At 32.8% G+C, this 16,271-nt stretch overlaps 3 protein-coding genes across 3 annotated transcripts; 1 reads left to right on the top strand and 2 right to left on the bottom strand.

The window, feature by feature from the left end:
- Positions 1 to 419: 419 nt before the first annotated feature.
- On the bottom strand, positions 420 to 3,031 carry LOC114171514 (elongation factor Tu, mitochondrial-like). The gene is made up of 8 exons (XM_028056483.1): positions 2,835 to 3,031; positions 2,646 to 2,721; positions 2,477 to 2,569; positions 2,317 to 2,391; positions 1,770 to 1,874; positions 1,576 to 1,666; positions 1,249 to 1,454; positions 420 to 497 (listed from the first exon to the last, which is right to left on the bottom strand). The coding sequence occupies exons 1-8, from the start codon at positions 3,014 to 3,016 to the stop codon at positions 420 to 422; spliced, it is 906 nt and encodes a 301-aa protein (XP_027912284.1). The 5' UTR covers positions 3,017 to 3,031.
- Positions 3,032 to 6,651: 3,620 nt separating this feature from the next.
- On the top strand, positions 6,652 to 7,779 carry LOC114171513 (transcription termination factor MTERF5, chloroplastic-like). Its single transcript, XM_028056482.1, has one exon. The coding sequence runs from the start codon at positions 6,652 to 6,654 to the stop codon at positions 7,777 to 7,779; it is 1,128 nt and encodes a 375-aa protein (XP_027912283.1).
- Positions 7,780 to 10,719: 2,940 nt separating this feature from the next.
- Positions 10,720 to 14,074, bottom strand: LOC114171512 (elongation factor Tu, mitochondrial-like). The gene is made up of 9 exons (XM_028056481.1): positions 13,868 to 14,074; positions 13,679 to 13,754; positions 13,510 to 13,602; positions 13,350 to 13,424; positions 12,804 to 12,908; positions 12,610 to 12,700; positions 12,283 to 12,488; positions 11,451 to 11,534; positions 10,720 to 11,082 (listed from the first exon to the last, which is right to left on the bottom strand). The coding sequence occupies exons 1-9, from the start codon at positions 14,047 to 14,049 to the stop codon at positions 10,720 to 10,722; spliced, it is 1,275 nt and encodes a 424-aa protein (XP_027912282.1). The 5' UTR covers positions 14,050 to 14,074.
- Positions 14,075 to 16,271: the final 2,197 nt, after the last annotated feature.

Here is a 16,271-nt window from a genome sequence, read left to right as displayed (position 1 = left end):
TTCGAAGAAGAAGTTGAGAAGTACATCAAGCATGAGGAAGCATGGTTCCTTCAACAGACGGTGACCATTGATAAACCAGGGAACCTCAAAGAGAGTGATTTGACATGTGGGTCCATCCAATATTCTGTTATATATACTGCATGAAAATAAGATCCTAAGCCATGGAAGCATTATTATACTTTACATTTTTTTCTATTTCAAGCACAGTAAATGTGAAATGTTTATTTGGGGGGAATAATTTCGACTGGTTTATTTTTGTTTGTAAGAAATTAATATACATTGATGTTTTGTCTTTAATGAAAGGTTTCTGATTAATCTGTAGTGTTTTTATTGAAAGAATAATTAATATTAGTTTATTAACAGGAAGGATCAGAGGCAGCTATATATAGGAAATGACTCAATGAACATACATACCTGCATTAGACCAACACCTCTACTTCTTCACCGACTTTAATGACGCCTTGTTCAACACGGCCAGTGGCAACTGTTCCACGTCCCTTCATCACAAATGAAAAATATAAAGCAGCTGAAATGATGGAAACCATTGCCCCCATATTTATTTATGTCCATACAATCCAATATATGTAATGAAACAAATGCAGATTTTGAGAGAACTAAGTGTTGAAAATAGAAATTTTGATATTCTCTTTAAGGAAAAAAAAACAATTATATGAGACAACAGTTTTTAAAGCACTATGTTAAGATTTAAATTACCACTGCGTCATATCATTACAAAGAGCAAGGCCGTAACAAATGCTACCTCCTTTCCTTTTTTATTCTTCAAAAACCCTAGACCGAATTAAGAATTTGAAATTTAAGATTTTGAAATTTTATCCTTCACCTAACTAGAGATTTAGAAGAACAAGAAAGAATTTGTTAAAGTGACCACAGTTACAAAGATGACCGGTATTATAAACATCTATTCCACATATGCTCCAGTGTTCATAATCCCATCTGCTTATGATGTTAAGCACATCAATAATTGCTGTAGTTTGAGTGAACTGAAGGAGCATATAAGGAATTTAAAGCAATTTTAACGTAAACAGAATAGTAATAAATAGTACTTCTTAAACAGTGTCGTTACCTAAACGGTGTTTATACTGGAGCAGATGGAAAGTGATAGAACATGATAAAAACACAAGACTTACATTACAAATTGTAACAATTTTATAACTGAGGCCATCTTTACTTCAATGAATCTGCTTTCTTCAAAAATTAACCCAAAAAATAAAGTTCAGGTCCTTTTACCTGAATTGAGAACACATCTTCAATTGGCATTAGGAAGGGCTTGTCAAGTTGGCGAACAGGGTCAGGAATGTATGCATCTACAACATCCATTAATTTTAGAATGGCCTGTCTTCCAATCTCGTCAATTGTACCCTGTAAAGCAGACAACGCTGAACCTCTAATGATCGGGATTTCATCCCCAGGGAACTTGTAGAAGCTCAGTAGCTCTGCAAAAAACATTATCATAAAAACACATTTTAGCAAACACAAAGATTACAGAAACTTAAGCAGGTTTATTCATTTTCTGAGCATGGACAAGAGAAGAGAAGCCTTAGAGAAACACCCTACCACGTAACTCCATTTCTACAAGCTCTAACAACTCTGGATCATCAATAGCCTCAACTTTATTTAGAAAGCAAACAAGAGATGGCACACCAACCTGCATAATACATTTAAAGATAAAATATGTCAATCTAGAAGTAAGGAGAAAGGTGTAGACGTTCTAGGTATATATATACAAACCACATCAGTAGAATACCTACTTGGCGAGCAAGAAGAATGTGCTCCTTGGTTTGAGGCATTGGTCCATCAGGTGCAGATACAACAAGTATACCACCATCCATCTGGGCAGCTCCCGTAATCATATTCTGAAAAAAAAACAGACAATTATAAAGCATACAGTGAACAAGAATTAATTTGTTATTTAAACTAAATAAAACCATTAGATAAACCATCTAGTAAGTACATCAAGGCAAGCTGGAATGCTAAACCCACCAGCATTCATGGAAAATAGGAATCTGACAAATGCAGCTGTTGCCAATATACAGTGTAATCAATACCTATAAAATATATTTTGTTACAAACTAATCTACTTCCAAATTCCTAGCATAAATTTTCCATCTCATTTGGAAAAGAAGGTCAGGCTACACAAGCACCAAAATATGCTAAATTCCACAATTAACTATTATACAAGGTAAAATTGCTTAAATTTGTTCGCCAAAACTTAGCCACCCAGCTTCCGTTAGGCAATTGATAACTCCAATAAAAAAAAACATTCTTAGAGAAACTAAACCAAATTCGAAAGCTTACTTTAACATAATCCGCGTGTCCAGGGCAGTCCACATGCGCATAATGTCGTTTTGCAGTCTCATACTCCACATGAGCCTGAAAACCGAAATATAGAGCAAGCATACATATCAACAGAAAACAACACAATTGATTGCAAGACCAAAAGAGTGCGATTCCATACCGTTGCAATGGTGATTCCTCTCTTCTTCTCTTCAGGAGCCTTGTCAATTTCATCAAAGGCCACAGCCTTAGCCTTCCCTTCATCTGCAAGCACCTGATCAAACCTAATTGAGTAATAAACACCAAAACATCCACCTCAACACACATTTAAACAAAGAGTGAATCAAGACCTTGGTGATTGTCGCAGTTAGCGCGGTCTTCCCATGATCCACGTGTCCAATAGTTCCGACATTAACGTGAGGGTTCCTGCAAAGTCAAACACTAAGATGAACAAAACAAGTAAAAGACATACTAATAACGATTACTGTTACTTGTATATTTTAAATTTTGCGACGAAAAAGAGAAAGCGAGAGTGTTACGTTCTGGTGAAAGTTGCCATGGATCTCCACCATGGATTGGAATTGAAAGAATAGAAGGAGGTGGAGGTGGAGTCATTGGGAGTAGAGAGAGGAGAACGAGATACGGAAGAGTGGATTTGAGAGGCTAAGGGGAAGAGGCGGCGAGAAGTGGAAGAGGAGTGTCTGAGAAGAAGAGTGGCCATTGAAGAAGTGATGAGGAGAATGAAAATCCCTAACTATGGAGTACAGAGGCGAGGGTTTTAGGAGAAGGAAGACAAAAGCGAAGAGCAGTGAGTGCGAAGAGCGAGGGTTTTAGAATGGGCGCCCGACACCGACCCGTCATATTCGTGCGGCCCAATTCGAGCACTCTCATAATGTTTCGGAGCACATACATACTTCTTTTTTTCTGTTACAAATGTTTTCTTCTTCTTGCTCCGACAGAAAATATTTGATGTGATTTTTATCTTATTGACTTAATTTAAAGTTTTAGATAAATGTATTAATTCGTGTCTGGTTTAACTTATTTAGTTAAATGGTATCTTTTGGTAAATTTTAGGTATACTTTATGAGAAATAATTCTGTTCGAGGTAGAAAAAATTATATATTAGGACAGGGTTATTCTGGTTCAAAAACTGACCATTTTTCTCTTTATTTTATTTTTTTTATGAAAATGCATTAACCTGTGATAAGTATAAATAAAATGAATAAATAAATTAAAAGATAATTTATGTAATTAAGCACTGTTATTTATATTCAATGTAATATAGGTTTTACTTATTTGTTTAGTATAGATGCTTTATATTCAACTTTTTTCATTTTGAGTCAACTCTAATTTTCTTTTCTTATTTTTTAAACGAATGTATAGATAGGAGTTTTATACTTTTAGTCGGTATTTCCTCTTTTGAATTTTTAAACGAATGTATATAATTGTTTCTTTGCTTAAAATCATTTGCTTTTGTCAATGAAATCATATAAAATAGTTACGTATTGTTGCTCTTTTGTAAGCAATAAAATATTTTCGATTTTAATGTTGTGATACTTTTCAATTAAATTTGTTTTTTAAGAAACTTTTAAAGGACAATGTTCTCTTTGCATCTTTTACTCCTTATCAATCTTTATTAGTATACTTTGACTTCAATTGAAGGGAGCCTAATGGTTGATTGGATGATTCAATTTCTATTTTAAACTCTCCATTGGTTGATGGAAATATCATGGTGAAAGAAAAAAGAAAAATTTAATGATGGGAAGTTGCTTGATGATGGACAATCTCTATCTTGTACTTCTAAGATTTAGTTTTAGACATGTTCCTACAAAACTTAAGTGCTCATATTTTTGCACTATTATTTTGGTAGACTTCAAGATTTAATAATTTATAATATTTTTGTTGATGTTAATTTTTATTGTATATTTTCTTATCATACATATTAATATGTATGATACAAAAAATATGTAATAAATATCAATATCAACAAAAATATTATAAGTTATTAAATTACAAATTAAAACTTGATATAATGTATCAACTTATATTGAACTATGGATTATTTATAATATTATATATTAGAAAAAATGGTTAAAATTGAATTCGGATATATATATATATATATATATATATATATATATATATATATTAATAAATAAATAAAGGTTAAAGCTTCTAACTAGAACCTTGATCATGGAAAAAATTGTGTTAGGTGTACAAACATATTTAATATTTATTTTATATAACTTAAATCTATATTTACCTGTATTTTTCTATTATATTTTCTTTTTTCCTTTTAATTTACAAAATTATTATCTCGTTTTAATATGATTTTTATTTTATATGATGGTGAAAATAACTATTCTTGTTTTTGTTTTTTGTGTATAGCTTTTTGTTCTCGATTCATTTGAACATATACTTTGCTGGTTGGATTTGTTATTTTGAGCCAATTCCTTCGAGAAATTGACTTTCATACGAATCTTTGAAAACATGAAACAAATTAAAAGTAGAAAACAATTTATAAAATGTAATAGTTTTGCTTCGTATTGTTAATCAGTTTGACTATACATTTAAATTTAGCACGACAGTGAATTGAAATTAATATTATCATTTTTAAAAACACTTTATGAACAATATTGATATAGTACAATTCGGTTAAAATAGTATAGTCCAAATTAAAATTAATATAGTTTGATTCAAAAGTGTAATTAGAAAAAATGTTTGGTTCATAACAGTTGGTTCATATCGTTGTTCGGTTCACTAAATTCAGTTTAGTTTGTTAGAATAAAAGACAATTCAATTCAATTTGTTTGAATAAAATTAACGAAAATTTGTATGAATTAAATATAAAATATGTGACAATAATACTGACTTTGTATGTGGTAATGACACTTGCTTGACATATGACACTGCCATGTGTCATAATGTTGACTTGGATGTGAACAATTTTTTAAAATTTTTTAAAAAATTTAAAAAATAAAAAAAATCACGAAATGACACATGATTGTCGTTGTTCACTTTTGGTTAACAATTTAAATGTCGTCACAAAAAATAATCAAATTGATCATAATTTATACAAATTAATATTTTTTTAACTTAAAAAAATAAAATGATATTTTAACACATAAAAAACGTCACATCAGATTATAAGAGAAAATTGTCAAAATATCATTGTCCTTCATAAAAATATGACCAAATCGAAGAAAGAGAAACGAAACTTGGGACAAATGATGTCTTTAAGAATAAAAAAAATAATATTCTCTTCCCCCGACCTCTTCACCTTTTATCTATAACTTCCCTCTTTTCTTCAGAATTTGCTCATTCCTCGTGCTCATTGGAAGGTGTTGCGCTTTCCTATCACACAAAGGTGTTGTCTTCTTCCGATGAAGTGTGGGCTGGCTTACGTTTGTGTGATGTCCGAAATTACCCATATCCTCGATTAATCCGGTTGGGCTGAATCCAGCCAAACCCGAATGTTGCTTAGCTCTAGGTGCAGAGCTGAACTTAGGGTTTTGTTGTTTGTTCCTTGGTCTTCTATCAATCCAACACATTTGATCCTTGCATAAACTTGGAAAGCTTAATAATTTAGGAGACAAACATGCTAGTTTATGAAAGCATAAATACAATGTAGGCATACACAAACTTAAACATAAAACATAAACCACAAAAGTGACTAACTCCTAATAAAGCAAATATTATTAAAAAAGTAAAACACCCATGTCACATCATAAAAAAAATAATTATAAATATATTTAAATAATGGTTTAACACATCTCAAGACATCTAATGCATCACTGTGAATCAGATCGACGACGAGGGCACTTTCTGACGCGAAATCCCCATCACTGCGGCGCCGGCCACCACGCAGCCACCTGCGACGAAAAAAGCTGCCCGGAGAAGACGCGAAACCAGACGCGAACACACCTACATTGCGAGAATCCTCCACCTCCGTTCCAAACAGAACCACAGGCCACTGTGACAAAAATCGATGTCGATTGCGCCAATGCGACAGCCACCACGGTACCTGCAAAAAACCAAACCAGACAGACCCCCGCGAAGCAACCCACCGTCGACGAGAACGCAACTTCAAGAAAGGGTTCAGTCTTCTTCATCGTGATTTGGCCGTGCTCAATGAAGAAGAAGGGTTTGAAATCCAAGCGCGAGACGAAAGGTTAAAGAAATTGGGGATTTAGGGTTCTTCGAAACCCTTGAGAATCAGATTTGGGGATTATCTTGATTAGGGCTGCCAACGTTTGGTGACTTCAAATTCGAAATAGACAACCTAAAAAATACGTTGTTTTTTGGTTGATTCTAAACAAAGCATTCATTCATCTACGATCTACGATCACAGAACTAATGCAGTCTCTCAAGTCACACCATGCTGTTTCATCTTCTCTTTTCAATCAATTCTCTTATCAGTCTATGACATTCTTCCTCTCTTTCTCAACCAAAAGCCGTTGCCTACACTTCAACGAAACCATTTCATTAATTGATTACCTGAATTCCGACTTGCAGTTCTCCAGAACCCAATCCCTTTATGTCTCCAAACGTGTTTCAGGGTGCAGATTCCCTCAAAACCCCTTATCAGTGCTCACTTTCTTCAAACAAATAGGCTTTTCCCAAAGCCAGATTCTCTCCCTGATTCGTCAAATACCCCAGATACTGTTTACAAACGTTGAGAAAATCTTGAGACCCAAAATTCAGCTCTTTCAGATGTCTGGATTCCAGGGTTACGAGTTATGCAGCTTCATTTCAAAGAATCCCTCCATTTTGACTCATAGCTTGAAGAAAACATTGGTCCCCTCAGTTGAAGCTATTAGGAAAATTGTCTACGACCAGAAAGATTTTATTCTTGTTTTGCACAGATGTGGCTGGATACTCCCAAAGTACAAAAGAATTATGGAGAATGTCGTCTTCTTGGAGAGTTGTGGCATTCTTGGGACTCATCTTTCATTGCTACTCAAACTTCATCCAAGGCTTTTCGTTGCACAGCGGTCTACTATTGAAAACAATGTTTCTCGAGCTGTAGACTTGGGTTTCCGTGAAAATTCAAGAATGCTTGTCCATGCAATTTATACATTAAGTTGTTTGAGCGATAAAACATTTGAGAGAAAGTTGAAACTTTTTTTTGGTTTTTCGAAGGATGAGGGCCTGCAAATGTTCAAGAGAACTCCGACTTTGTTTAGAACATCAGAGAAGAAGTTGAAAGTTGGAATGAAATTCTTCTTGCATACAGTTATGCTGCCCAAGTCAGTCCTTATTCACCAGCCTAGGATTTTAATGTACAGCATGGAGGATCGCGTGCTTCCTCGATATAAAGTCTTCCAACTGTTGAAATCAAAAAATCTCTGCAAGAAAGTCCCCAGTTATATTCATGTGTTGTGCTTGTCTGAGGAGATGTTCTTGGACAAGTATATATCACAGTTCAGAGAAAATGCAGAGGAGTTATTAGTAGCATACAAGGGTCATTATCTGGAGGCATAACCATACCTTCAATTCTGTTTTTTCACTCTTCCACAGGGTTCTAATACTGAAATTATTTAGATAGTGTTGTGCATAACCATGGAATGTCTCATTGTAGTAATGAAGATGGCTCGTTTATTGTATCTGTTTATTGATTATGCATCTTTCTTTCCCATGGTAATTTGGTGGTCATAAGAACCTTGGAAGATCCACACGAAAATAAGCAATCCACTTTGACTGCTCCTTTAAAGAGGTATGCAGAGTATACTTTTCTTGATCTTGTTGACTTGTTCCCAACCTGGGATATGCTCCAATGTTGAATTGTAAAATTAGCCTGTATTCATCTTTCAGCACCCTTGTTTAGCTTTTGAATCGCTGAGCATTAATTAGACTGTTTCTATGTTGTGAATTATGTAAGTTAATTTGATTAGTCAAATTTGTATGTGCGTAAGTAGGATTGATATCGAGTTTCCTTTTACTCCCTTCCACATTCTACTATTGAGAGAGAAAAAATCAAGAAGAACGTGGGTTGCATTAGTAAATCTTAGGTGGTACTTGAAAGTTGAAACCATTGAGACATTATTATGCTGCTTTATTGTCAACGTTTAAGACTGCTTTTTTTTAATGGCTTTTCAATGAGGGACTAAAGGTATGCATCACTGCTTTCACTTGTTTATCACTGGAATATATTTGGTAGTATTTGAACTAAGCTAAAAAATGCCAAAATATAATCCCTTCAACTGCAGCTGCAACAAATCTTCTTACAATCTCTTTCCCTTACAAGATGGACCATTCTTTGCTGTGACAGTTTCATCTTGTCACCTTGCAGTGGCCCTCCAGCCCCGTCTTATGATTTCCTGACTCAACAGCTAAACCTGAAAACAATCAAAGAAGAGTTCATATTTTGTATATTAATTCTGATGCATTATCTTTGAAGGTCCGTCTCATGATATTTTGTATCACTCTTCTGCAGGGTTGTTATATTATAATAGATAAATATTACAAGAGACAACATATGTGTATAAGGACACACATTAAAAGAAATAATTATCTATTTATTTTAAAAATCAAATAATTTTAAAAATCAAATAATTTTAAAAATAATCTTTAGAAATACATACCGTGGGTTAAATCGATTCAATATAGAATTCGAGCATTTTAGAGATTTGTATGAAGATTTTAAATTTAAAAAACTAATAATACTATTTAAGAACTAAAATAATAATTTATTAGATATTAAAGGTTAGAGTTGAAATATATTTTTATTTTTACGGTAAATCAGTTTAATAATAAATCAAATGAATAAAATAATTATTCAGAGAAGTAATACTTTAAACATAATATATTCTTTAATAATTTATTAAATGACCAACTAATTATAAATTCTAAAATTATAATTTAATATAATAATAAAACAAAAAAAAATATTACTTCTCTAAATATAGGGAGCCCATTAACTATAATACAGTAACATTCGCAAGAAATTTTTTTCTTCTAGTCTCTAAAATACGCCATTTCAAAGTATAGTTTATTGTTAACTCTACTTGGTTACATAGTGAACTAATTTTCAAGTCTTTTATTAATGGTGGTAAATTCAAAACCCCATTACCATTATGAAAAAGCAGATAAGTTCTTGCATGTGATTGTTAGGTGTAATAAAGTAGTTTCAAACCTTAGTGTAGTCAAAGTTCTCTCTAATAACAACCGTCCCACCTTAAAAAAACACTTACGGGAATCATAAAAGCTGGTCCAGTATTTTGAATTTGAGTCAAAATAACTGGTTCTAGAAGTGTCAAGTTTGGTACATAATGGTTTGTTTTCTAAAAGATGGTGGTAGTGACATAAATCAGTGGTGGAACCGGGAAGAGTAAATGGTATGAGAAAGAAGAAATCTTTGGTGTGAGTTGAAAATTAGAACTTTGTTTCTTTCGAGCTGCATGACTTGGACTCGCTTTCCCCCCCTCTCTTTCTGTCTTTTGTGAAAGAACATGACAACGTTAAACTATCTATTAATTGAGATAAATGTGGAAGCAATACTCAACCAGCAACGTTAGATTGAGATAAATTTAACTACGGTTGATACACTACACCATGAACATGCAAAAATAAAATTCCAGAAACATATTCGTTTTAATGTTTGGTATGGTAGGAGCCACTTACATTCTGGCTCTCTGATCGTAATTTAAAATTCAACAAGTGCGATGAGTTGTTTAATTTCCACATAAAGACACACGAATAATAATTACCCATAACCACATAAGCATCTTATATATATGGGAATGACGTGATTCTTGCAAGCTGCAACTGAAACTTTTATTTATTTCGCCAATTCTGAAGAAGGGTCCTCTTGGAATCTGATACCATCTAGCTACTCCATGGAAAACTCTCATGTTTGTGAGGGTGGGAGAGGAAGATACTGATTTTTGATGAAAGAGATAAATGTTTATGTTTATTTTTTTTGCTTTTTATTATGATAATAACAGATAATTAAAACAGCAGTATACAATACTAACCATAGAATTATCAAGTACTTAAAGAAAATCTCTTCCTTTTATTTTATTTCCTTGAGAAGATTAGGACTAAGCCGTCAACTTTGGCCATGGTTCAATGTTACTGTATATACATCAGTACTTGGTTGTTTTGGAGTTTGACACCATTATATTCCGTGGAAAATTAGAAAAAGCTCTTCTTAATCGCTGTTCAGAATCTTAACTGGATAGCTCCTACGAAAAACAATTAGTCCTCATACACATACCTATTCAAAACATGTCACTATTTCTTTCTTATTTTAGTTCATAATCTTCCATTTACACCCTCATAACACACTATAAAACAAGTTACACCAACTCAACTTATAATCATTTGAGCTTAACCAAGTTTGTCGAGAAACCATATACCTTGCATCGAACACTTTTCAAACCAACCTCCATCATGGAACAGGAACTCATCATGTTCAAAGGTTCATGGAAAGGCAACAAGAGTTGCTTCAAGTGAAGCTGGATATGATCCAAGGATGAGGTGGCGTGCTGCTAATCCAGCAGTAGAGACCACACGCGCTTGGAAGGGATAACATGGTCGTGCGGCGAACTCAGATAACACCTCACTTGATAACGATGAAACTTTCAACAGTTTCATTCGACGTGCCAAGGGTAAAATTAGAACCGTGTCCCACATCGGTCGGGAGCAGAGCAACGTTACACCTGTACCACTACGAGATGATGACGAGGCTAATGCTAGGGATAACCTAAACGACCAGTTTTCGAATTTTATCAAGAGTTCGAAGAAGAAGTTGAGAAGTACATCAAGCATGAGGAAGCATGGTTCCTTCAATAGACGGTGACCATTGATAAACCAGGGAACCTCAAAAAGAGTGATTTGACATGTGGGTCCATCCAATATTCTGTTATATATACTGCATGAAAATAAGATCCTAAGCCATGCAAGCATTATTATACTTTACATTTTTTTCTATTTCAAACACAGTAAATGTGAAATGTTTATTTAGGGGGAATAATTTCGACTGGTTTATTGTTTGTTTGTAAGAAATTAATATACATTGATGTTTTGTCTTTAATGAAAGGTTTCTGATTAATCTGTAGTGTTTTTATTGAAAGAATAATTAATATTAGTTTATTAACAAGAAGGATCAGAAGGCAGCTATATATAGGAAATGACTCAATGAACATACATACCTGCATTAGACCTAACACCTCTACTTCTTCACCGACTTTAATGACGCCTTGTTCAACACGGCCAGTGGCAACTGTTCCACGTCCCTTCATCACAAATGAAAAATATAAAGCAGCTGAAATGATGGAAACCATTGCCCCCATATTTATTTATGTCCATACAATCCAATATATGTAATGAAACAAATGCAGATTTTGAGAGAACTAAGTGTTGAAAATAGAAATTTTGATATTCTCTTTAAGGGAAAAAAAACAATTATATGAGACAACAGTTTTTAAAGCACTATGTTAAGATTTAAATTACCACTGCGTCATATCATTACAAAGAGCAAGGCCGTAACAAATGCTACCTCCTTTCCTTATTTATTCTTCAAAAACCCTAGACCGAATTAAGAATTTGAAATTTAAGATTTTGAAATTTTATCCTTCACCTAACTAGAGATTTAAAAGAACAAGAAAGAATTTGTTAAAGTGACCACAGTTACAAAGATGACCGGTATTATAAACATCTATTCCACATATGCTCCAGTGTTCATAATCCCATCTGCTTATGATGTTAAGCACATCAATAATTGCTGTAGTTTGAGTGAACTGAAAGAGCATATAAGGAATTTAAAGCAATGAACGTAAACAGAATAGTAATAAATAGTACTTCTTAAACAGTGTCGTTACCTAAACGGTGTTTATACTGGAGCGGATGGAAAGTGATAGAACATGATAAAAACACAAGACTTACATTACAAATTGTAAAATTTTATAACTGAGGCCATCTTTACTTCAATGAATCTGCTTTCTTCAAAAATTAACCCAAAAAATAAAGTTCAGGTCATTTTACCTGAATTGAGAACACATCTTCAATTGGCATTAGGAAGGGCTTGTCAAGTTGGCGAACAGGGTCAGGAATGTATGCATCTACAACATCCATTAATTTTAGAATGGCCTGTCTTCCAATCTCGTCATTTGTACCCTGTAAAGCAGACAACGCTGAACCTCTAATGATCGGGATTTCATCCCCAGGGAACTTGTAGAAGCTCAGTAGCTCTACAAAAAACATTATCATAAAAACACATTTTAGCAAACACAAAGATTACAGAAACTTAAGCAGGTTTATTCATTTTCTGAGCATGGACAAGAGAAGAGAAGCCTTAGAGAAACACCCTACCACGTAACTCCATTTCTACAAGCTCTAACAACTCTGGATCATCAACAGCATCAACTTTATTTAGAAAGCAAACAAGAGATGGCACACCAACCTGCATAATACATTTAAAGATAAAATATGTCAATCTAGAAGTAAGGAGAAAGGTGTAGACGTTCTAGGTATATATATACAAACCACATCAGTAAAATACCTACATGGCGAGCAAGAAGAATGTGCTCCTTGGTTTGAGGCATTGGTCCATCAGGTGCAGATACAACAAGTATACCACCATCCATATGGGTAGCTCCCGTAATCATATTCTGAAAAAAAAACAGACAATTATAAAGCATACAGTGAACAAGAATTAATTTGTTATTTAAACTAAATAAAACCATTATATAAACCATCTAGTAAGTACATCAAGGCAAGCTGGAATGCTAAACCCACCAGCATTCATGGAAAATAGGAATCTGACAAATGCAGCTGTTGCCAATATACAGTGTAATCAATACCTATAAAATATATTTTGTTACAAACTAATCTACTTCCAAATTCCTAGCATAAATTTTCCATCTCATTTTAAAAAGAAGGTCAGGCTACACAAGCACCAAAATATGCTAAATTCCACAATTAACTATTATACAAGGTAAAATTGCTTAAATTTGTTCGCCACAACTTAGCCACCCAGCTTCCGTTAGGCAATTCATAACTCCAATAAAAAAAACATTCTTAGAGAAACTAAACCAAATTCGAAAGCTTACTTTAACATAATCCGCGTGTCCAGGGCAGTCCACATGCGCATAATGTCGTTTTGCAGTCTCATACTCCACATGAGCCTGAAAACTGAAATATAGAGCAAGCATACATATCAACAGAAAACAACACAATCGATTGCAAGACCAAAAGAGTGCGATTCCATACCGTTGCAATGGTGATTCCTCTCTTCTTCTCTTCAGGAGCCTTGTCAATTTCATCAAAGGCCACAGCCTTAGCCTTCCCTTCATCCGCAAGCACCTGATCAAACCTAATTGAGTAATAAACACCAAAACATCCACCTCAACACACATTTAAACAAAGAGTGAATCAAGACCTTGGTGATTGCCGCATTTAGCGTGGTCTTCCCATGATCCACGTGTCCAATAGTTTCGACATTAACGTGAGGCTTCCTGCAAAGTCAAACAATAAGATGAACAAAACAAGTAAAAGACATACTAATAACGATTACTGTTACTTGTATATTTTAAATTTTGCGACGAAAAAGAGAAAGCGAGAGTGTTACGTTCTGGTGAAAGTTGCCATGGATCTCCACCATGGATTGAAATTGAAAGAATAGAAGGAGGTGGAGGTGGAGTCATTGGGAGTAGAGAGAGGAGAACGAGATACGGAAGAGTGGATTTGAGAGGCTAAGGGGAAGAGGCGGCGAGAAGTGGAAGAGGAGTGTCTGAGAAGAAGAGTGGCCATTGAAGAAGTGATGAGGAGAATGAAAAGCCCTAACTATGGAGTGCAGAGGTGAGGGTTTTAGGAGAAGGAAGACAAAAGCAAAGAGCAGTGAGTGCGAAGAGCGAGGGTTTTAGAATGGGTGCCCGACACCGACCCGTCATATTCGTGCGGCCCAATTTGAGCACTCTCATAATGTTTCGGAGCACATACATACTTCTTTTTTTCTGTTACAAATGTTTTTTTCTTCTTGCTCCGACAGAAAATATTTGAAGTGATTTTTATCTTATTGACTTAATTTAAAGTTTTAGATAAATGAATTAATTCGTGTCTGGTTTAACTTATTTAGTTAAATGGTATCTTTTGGTAAATTTTAGGTATATTTTATGAGAAATAATTCTGTTCGAGGTAGAAAAAATTATATATTAGGACAGGGTTATTCTGGTTCAAAAACTGACCATTTTTCTCTTTATTTTATTTTTTTTTATGAAAATGCATTAACTTGTGATAAGTATAAATAAAATGAATAAATAAATTAAAAGATAATTTATGTAATATAGGTTTTACTTGTTTGTTTAGTATAGATGCTTTATATTCAACTTTTTTCATTTTGAGTCAACTCTAATTTTCTTTTCTTATTTTTTAAACGAATGTATAGATAGGAGTTTTATACTTTTAGTCGGTATTTCCTCTTTTGAATTTTTAAACGAATGTATATAATTGTTTCTTTGCTTAAAATCATTTGCTTTTGTCGATGAAATCATATAAAATAGTTACGTATTGTTGCTCTTTTGTAAGCAATAAAATATTTTCGATTTTAATGTTGTGATACTTTTCAATTAAATTTGATTTTTAAGAAACTTTTAAAGGACAATGTTCTCTTTGCATCTTTTACTCCTTATCAATCTTTATTAGTATACTTTGACTTCAATTGAAGGGAGCCTAATGGTTGATTGGATGATTCAATTTCTATTTTAAACTCTCCATTGGTTGATGGAAATATCATGGTGAAAGAAAAAAGAAAAATTTAATGATGGGAAGTTGCTTGATGATGGACAATCTCTATCTTGTACTTCTAAGATTTAGTTTTAGACATGTTCCTACAAAACTTAAGTGCTCATATTTTTGCACTATTATTTTGGTAGACTTCAAGATTTAATAATTTATAATATTTTTGTTGATGTTAATTTTTATTGTATATTTTCTTATCATACATATTAATATGTATGATACAAAAAATATGTAATAAATATCAATATCAACAAAAATATTATAAGTTATTAAATTACAAATTAAAACTTGATATAATGTATCAACTTATATTGAACTATGGATTATTTATAATATTATATATTAGAAAAAATGGTTAAAATTGAATTCGGATATATATATATATATATATATATATAATATATATATAATATATATATATATATATATATATATATATATATTAATAATAAATAAAGGTTAAAGCTTCTAACTAGAACCTTGATCATGGAAAAAATTGTGTTAGGTGTACAAACATATTTAATATTTATTTTATATAACTTAAATCTATATTTACTTGTATTTTTCTATTATATTTTCTTTTTTCCTTTTAATTTACAAAATTATTATCTCGTTTTAATATGATTTTTATTTTATATGATGGTGAAAATAACTATTCTTGTTTTTGTTTTTTGTGTATAGCTTTTTGTTCTCGATTCATTTGAACATATACTTTGCTGGTTGGATTTGTTATTTTGAGCCAATCCTTCGAGAAATTGACTTTCATACGAATCTTTGAAAACATGAAACAAATTAAAAGTAGAAAACAATTTATAAAATGTAATAGTTTTGCTTCGTATTGTTAATCAGTTTGACTATACATTTAAATTTAGCACGACAGTGAATTGAAATTAATATTATCATTTTTAAAACACTTTATGAACAATATTGATATAGTACAATTCGGTTAAAATAGTATAGTCCAAATTAAAATTAATATAGTTTGATTCAAAAGTGTAATTAGAAAAAATGTTTGGTTCATAACAGTTGGTTCATATCGTTGTTCGGTTCACTAAATTCAGTTTAGTTTGTTAGAATAAAAGACAATTCAATTCAATTTGTTTGAATAAAATTAACGAAAATTTGTATGAATTAAATATAAATATGTGACAATAATACTGACTTGTATGTGGTAATGACACTTGCTTGACATATGACCACTGCCATGTGTCATAATGTTGACTTGGATGTGAACA

This window comes from Vigna unguiculata, unplaced genomic scaffold, assembly GCF_004118075.2.
Source record: "Vigna unguiculata cultivar IT97K-499-35 unplaced genomic scaffold, ASM411807v1 contig_285, whole genome shotgun sequence".
In the NCBI taxonomy this organism is placed as follows: domain Eukaryota; kingdom Viridiplantae; phylum Streptophyta; class Magnoliopsida; order Fabales; family Fabaceae; genus Vigna; species Vigna unguiculata.
This window is presented reverse-complemented; position numbering and strand designations above follow the sequence as displayed.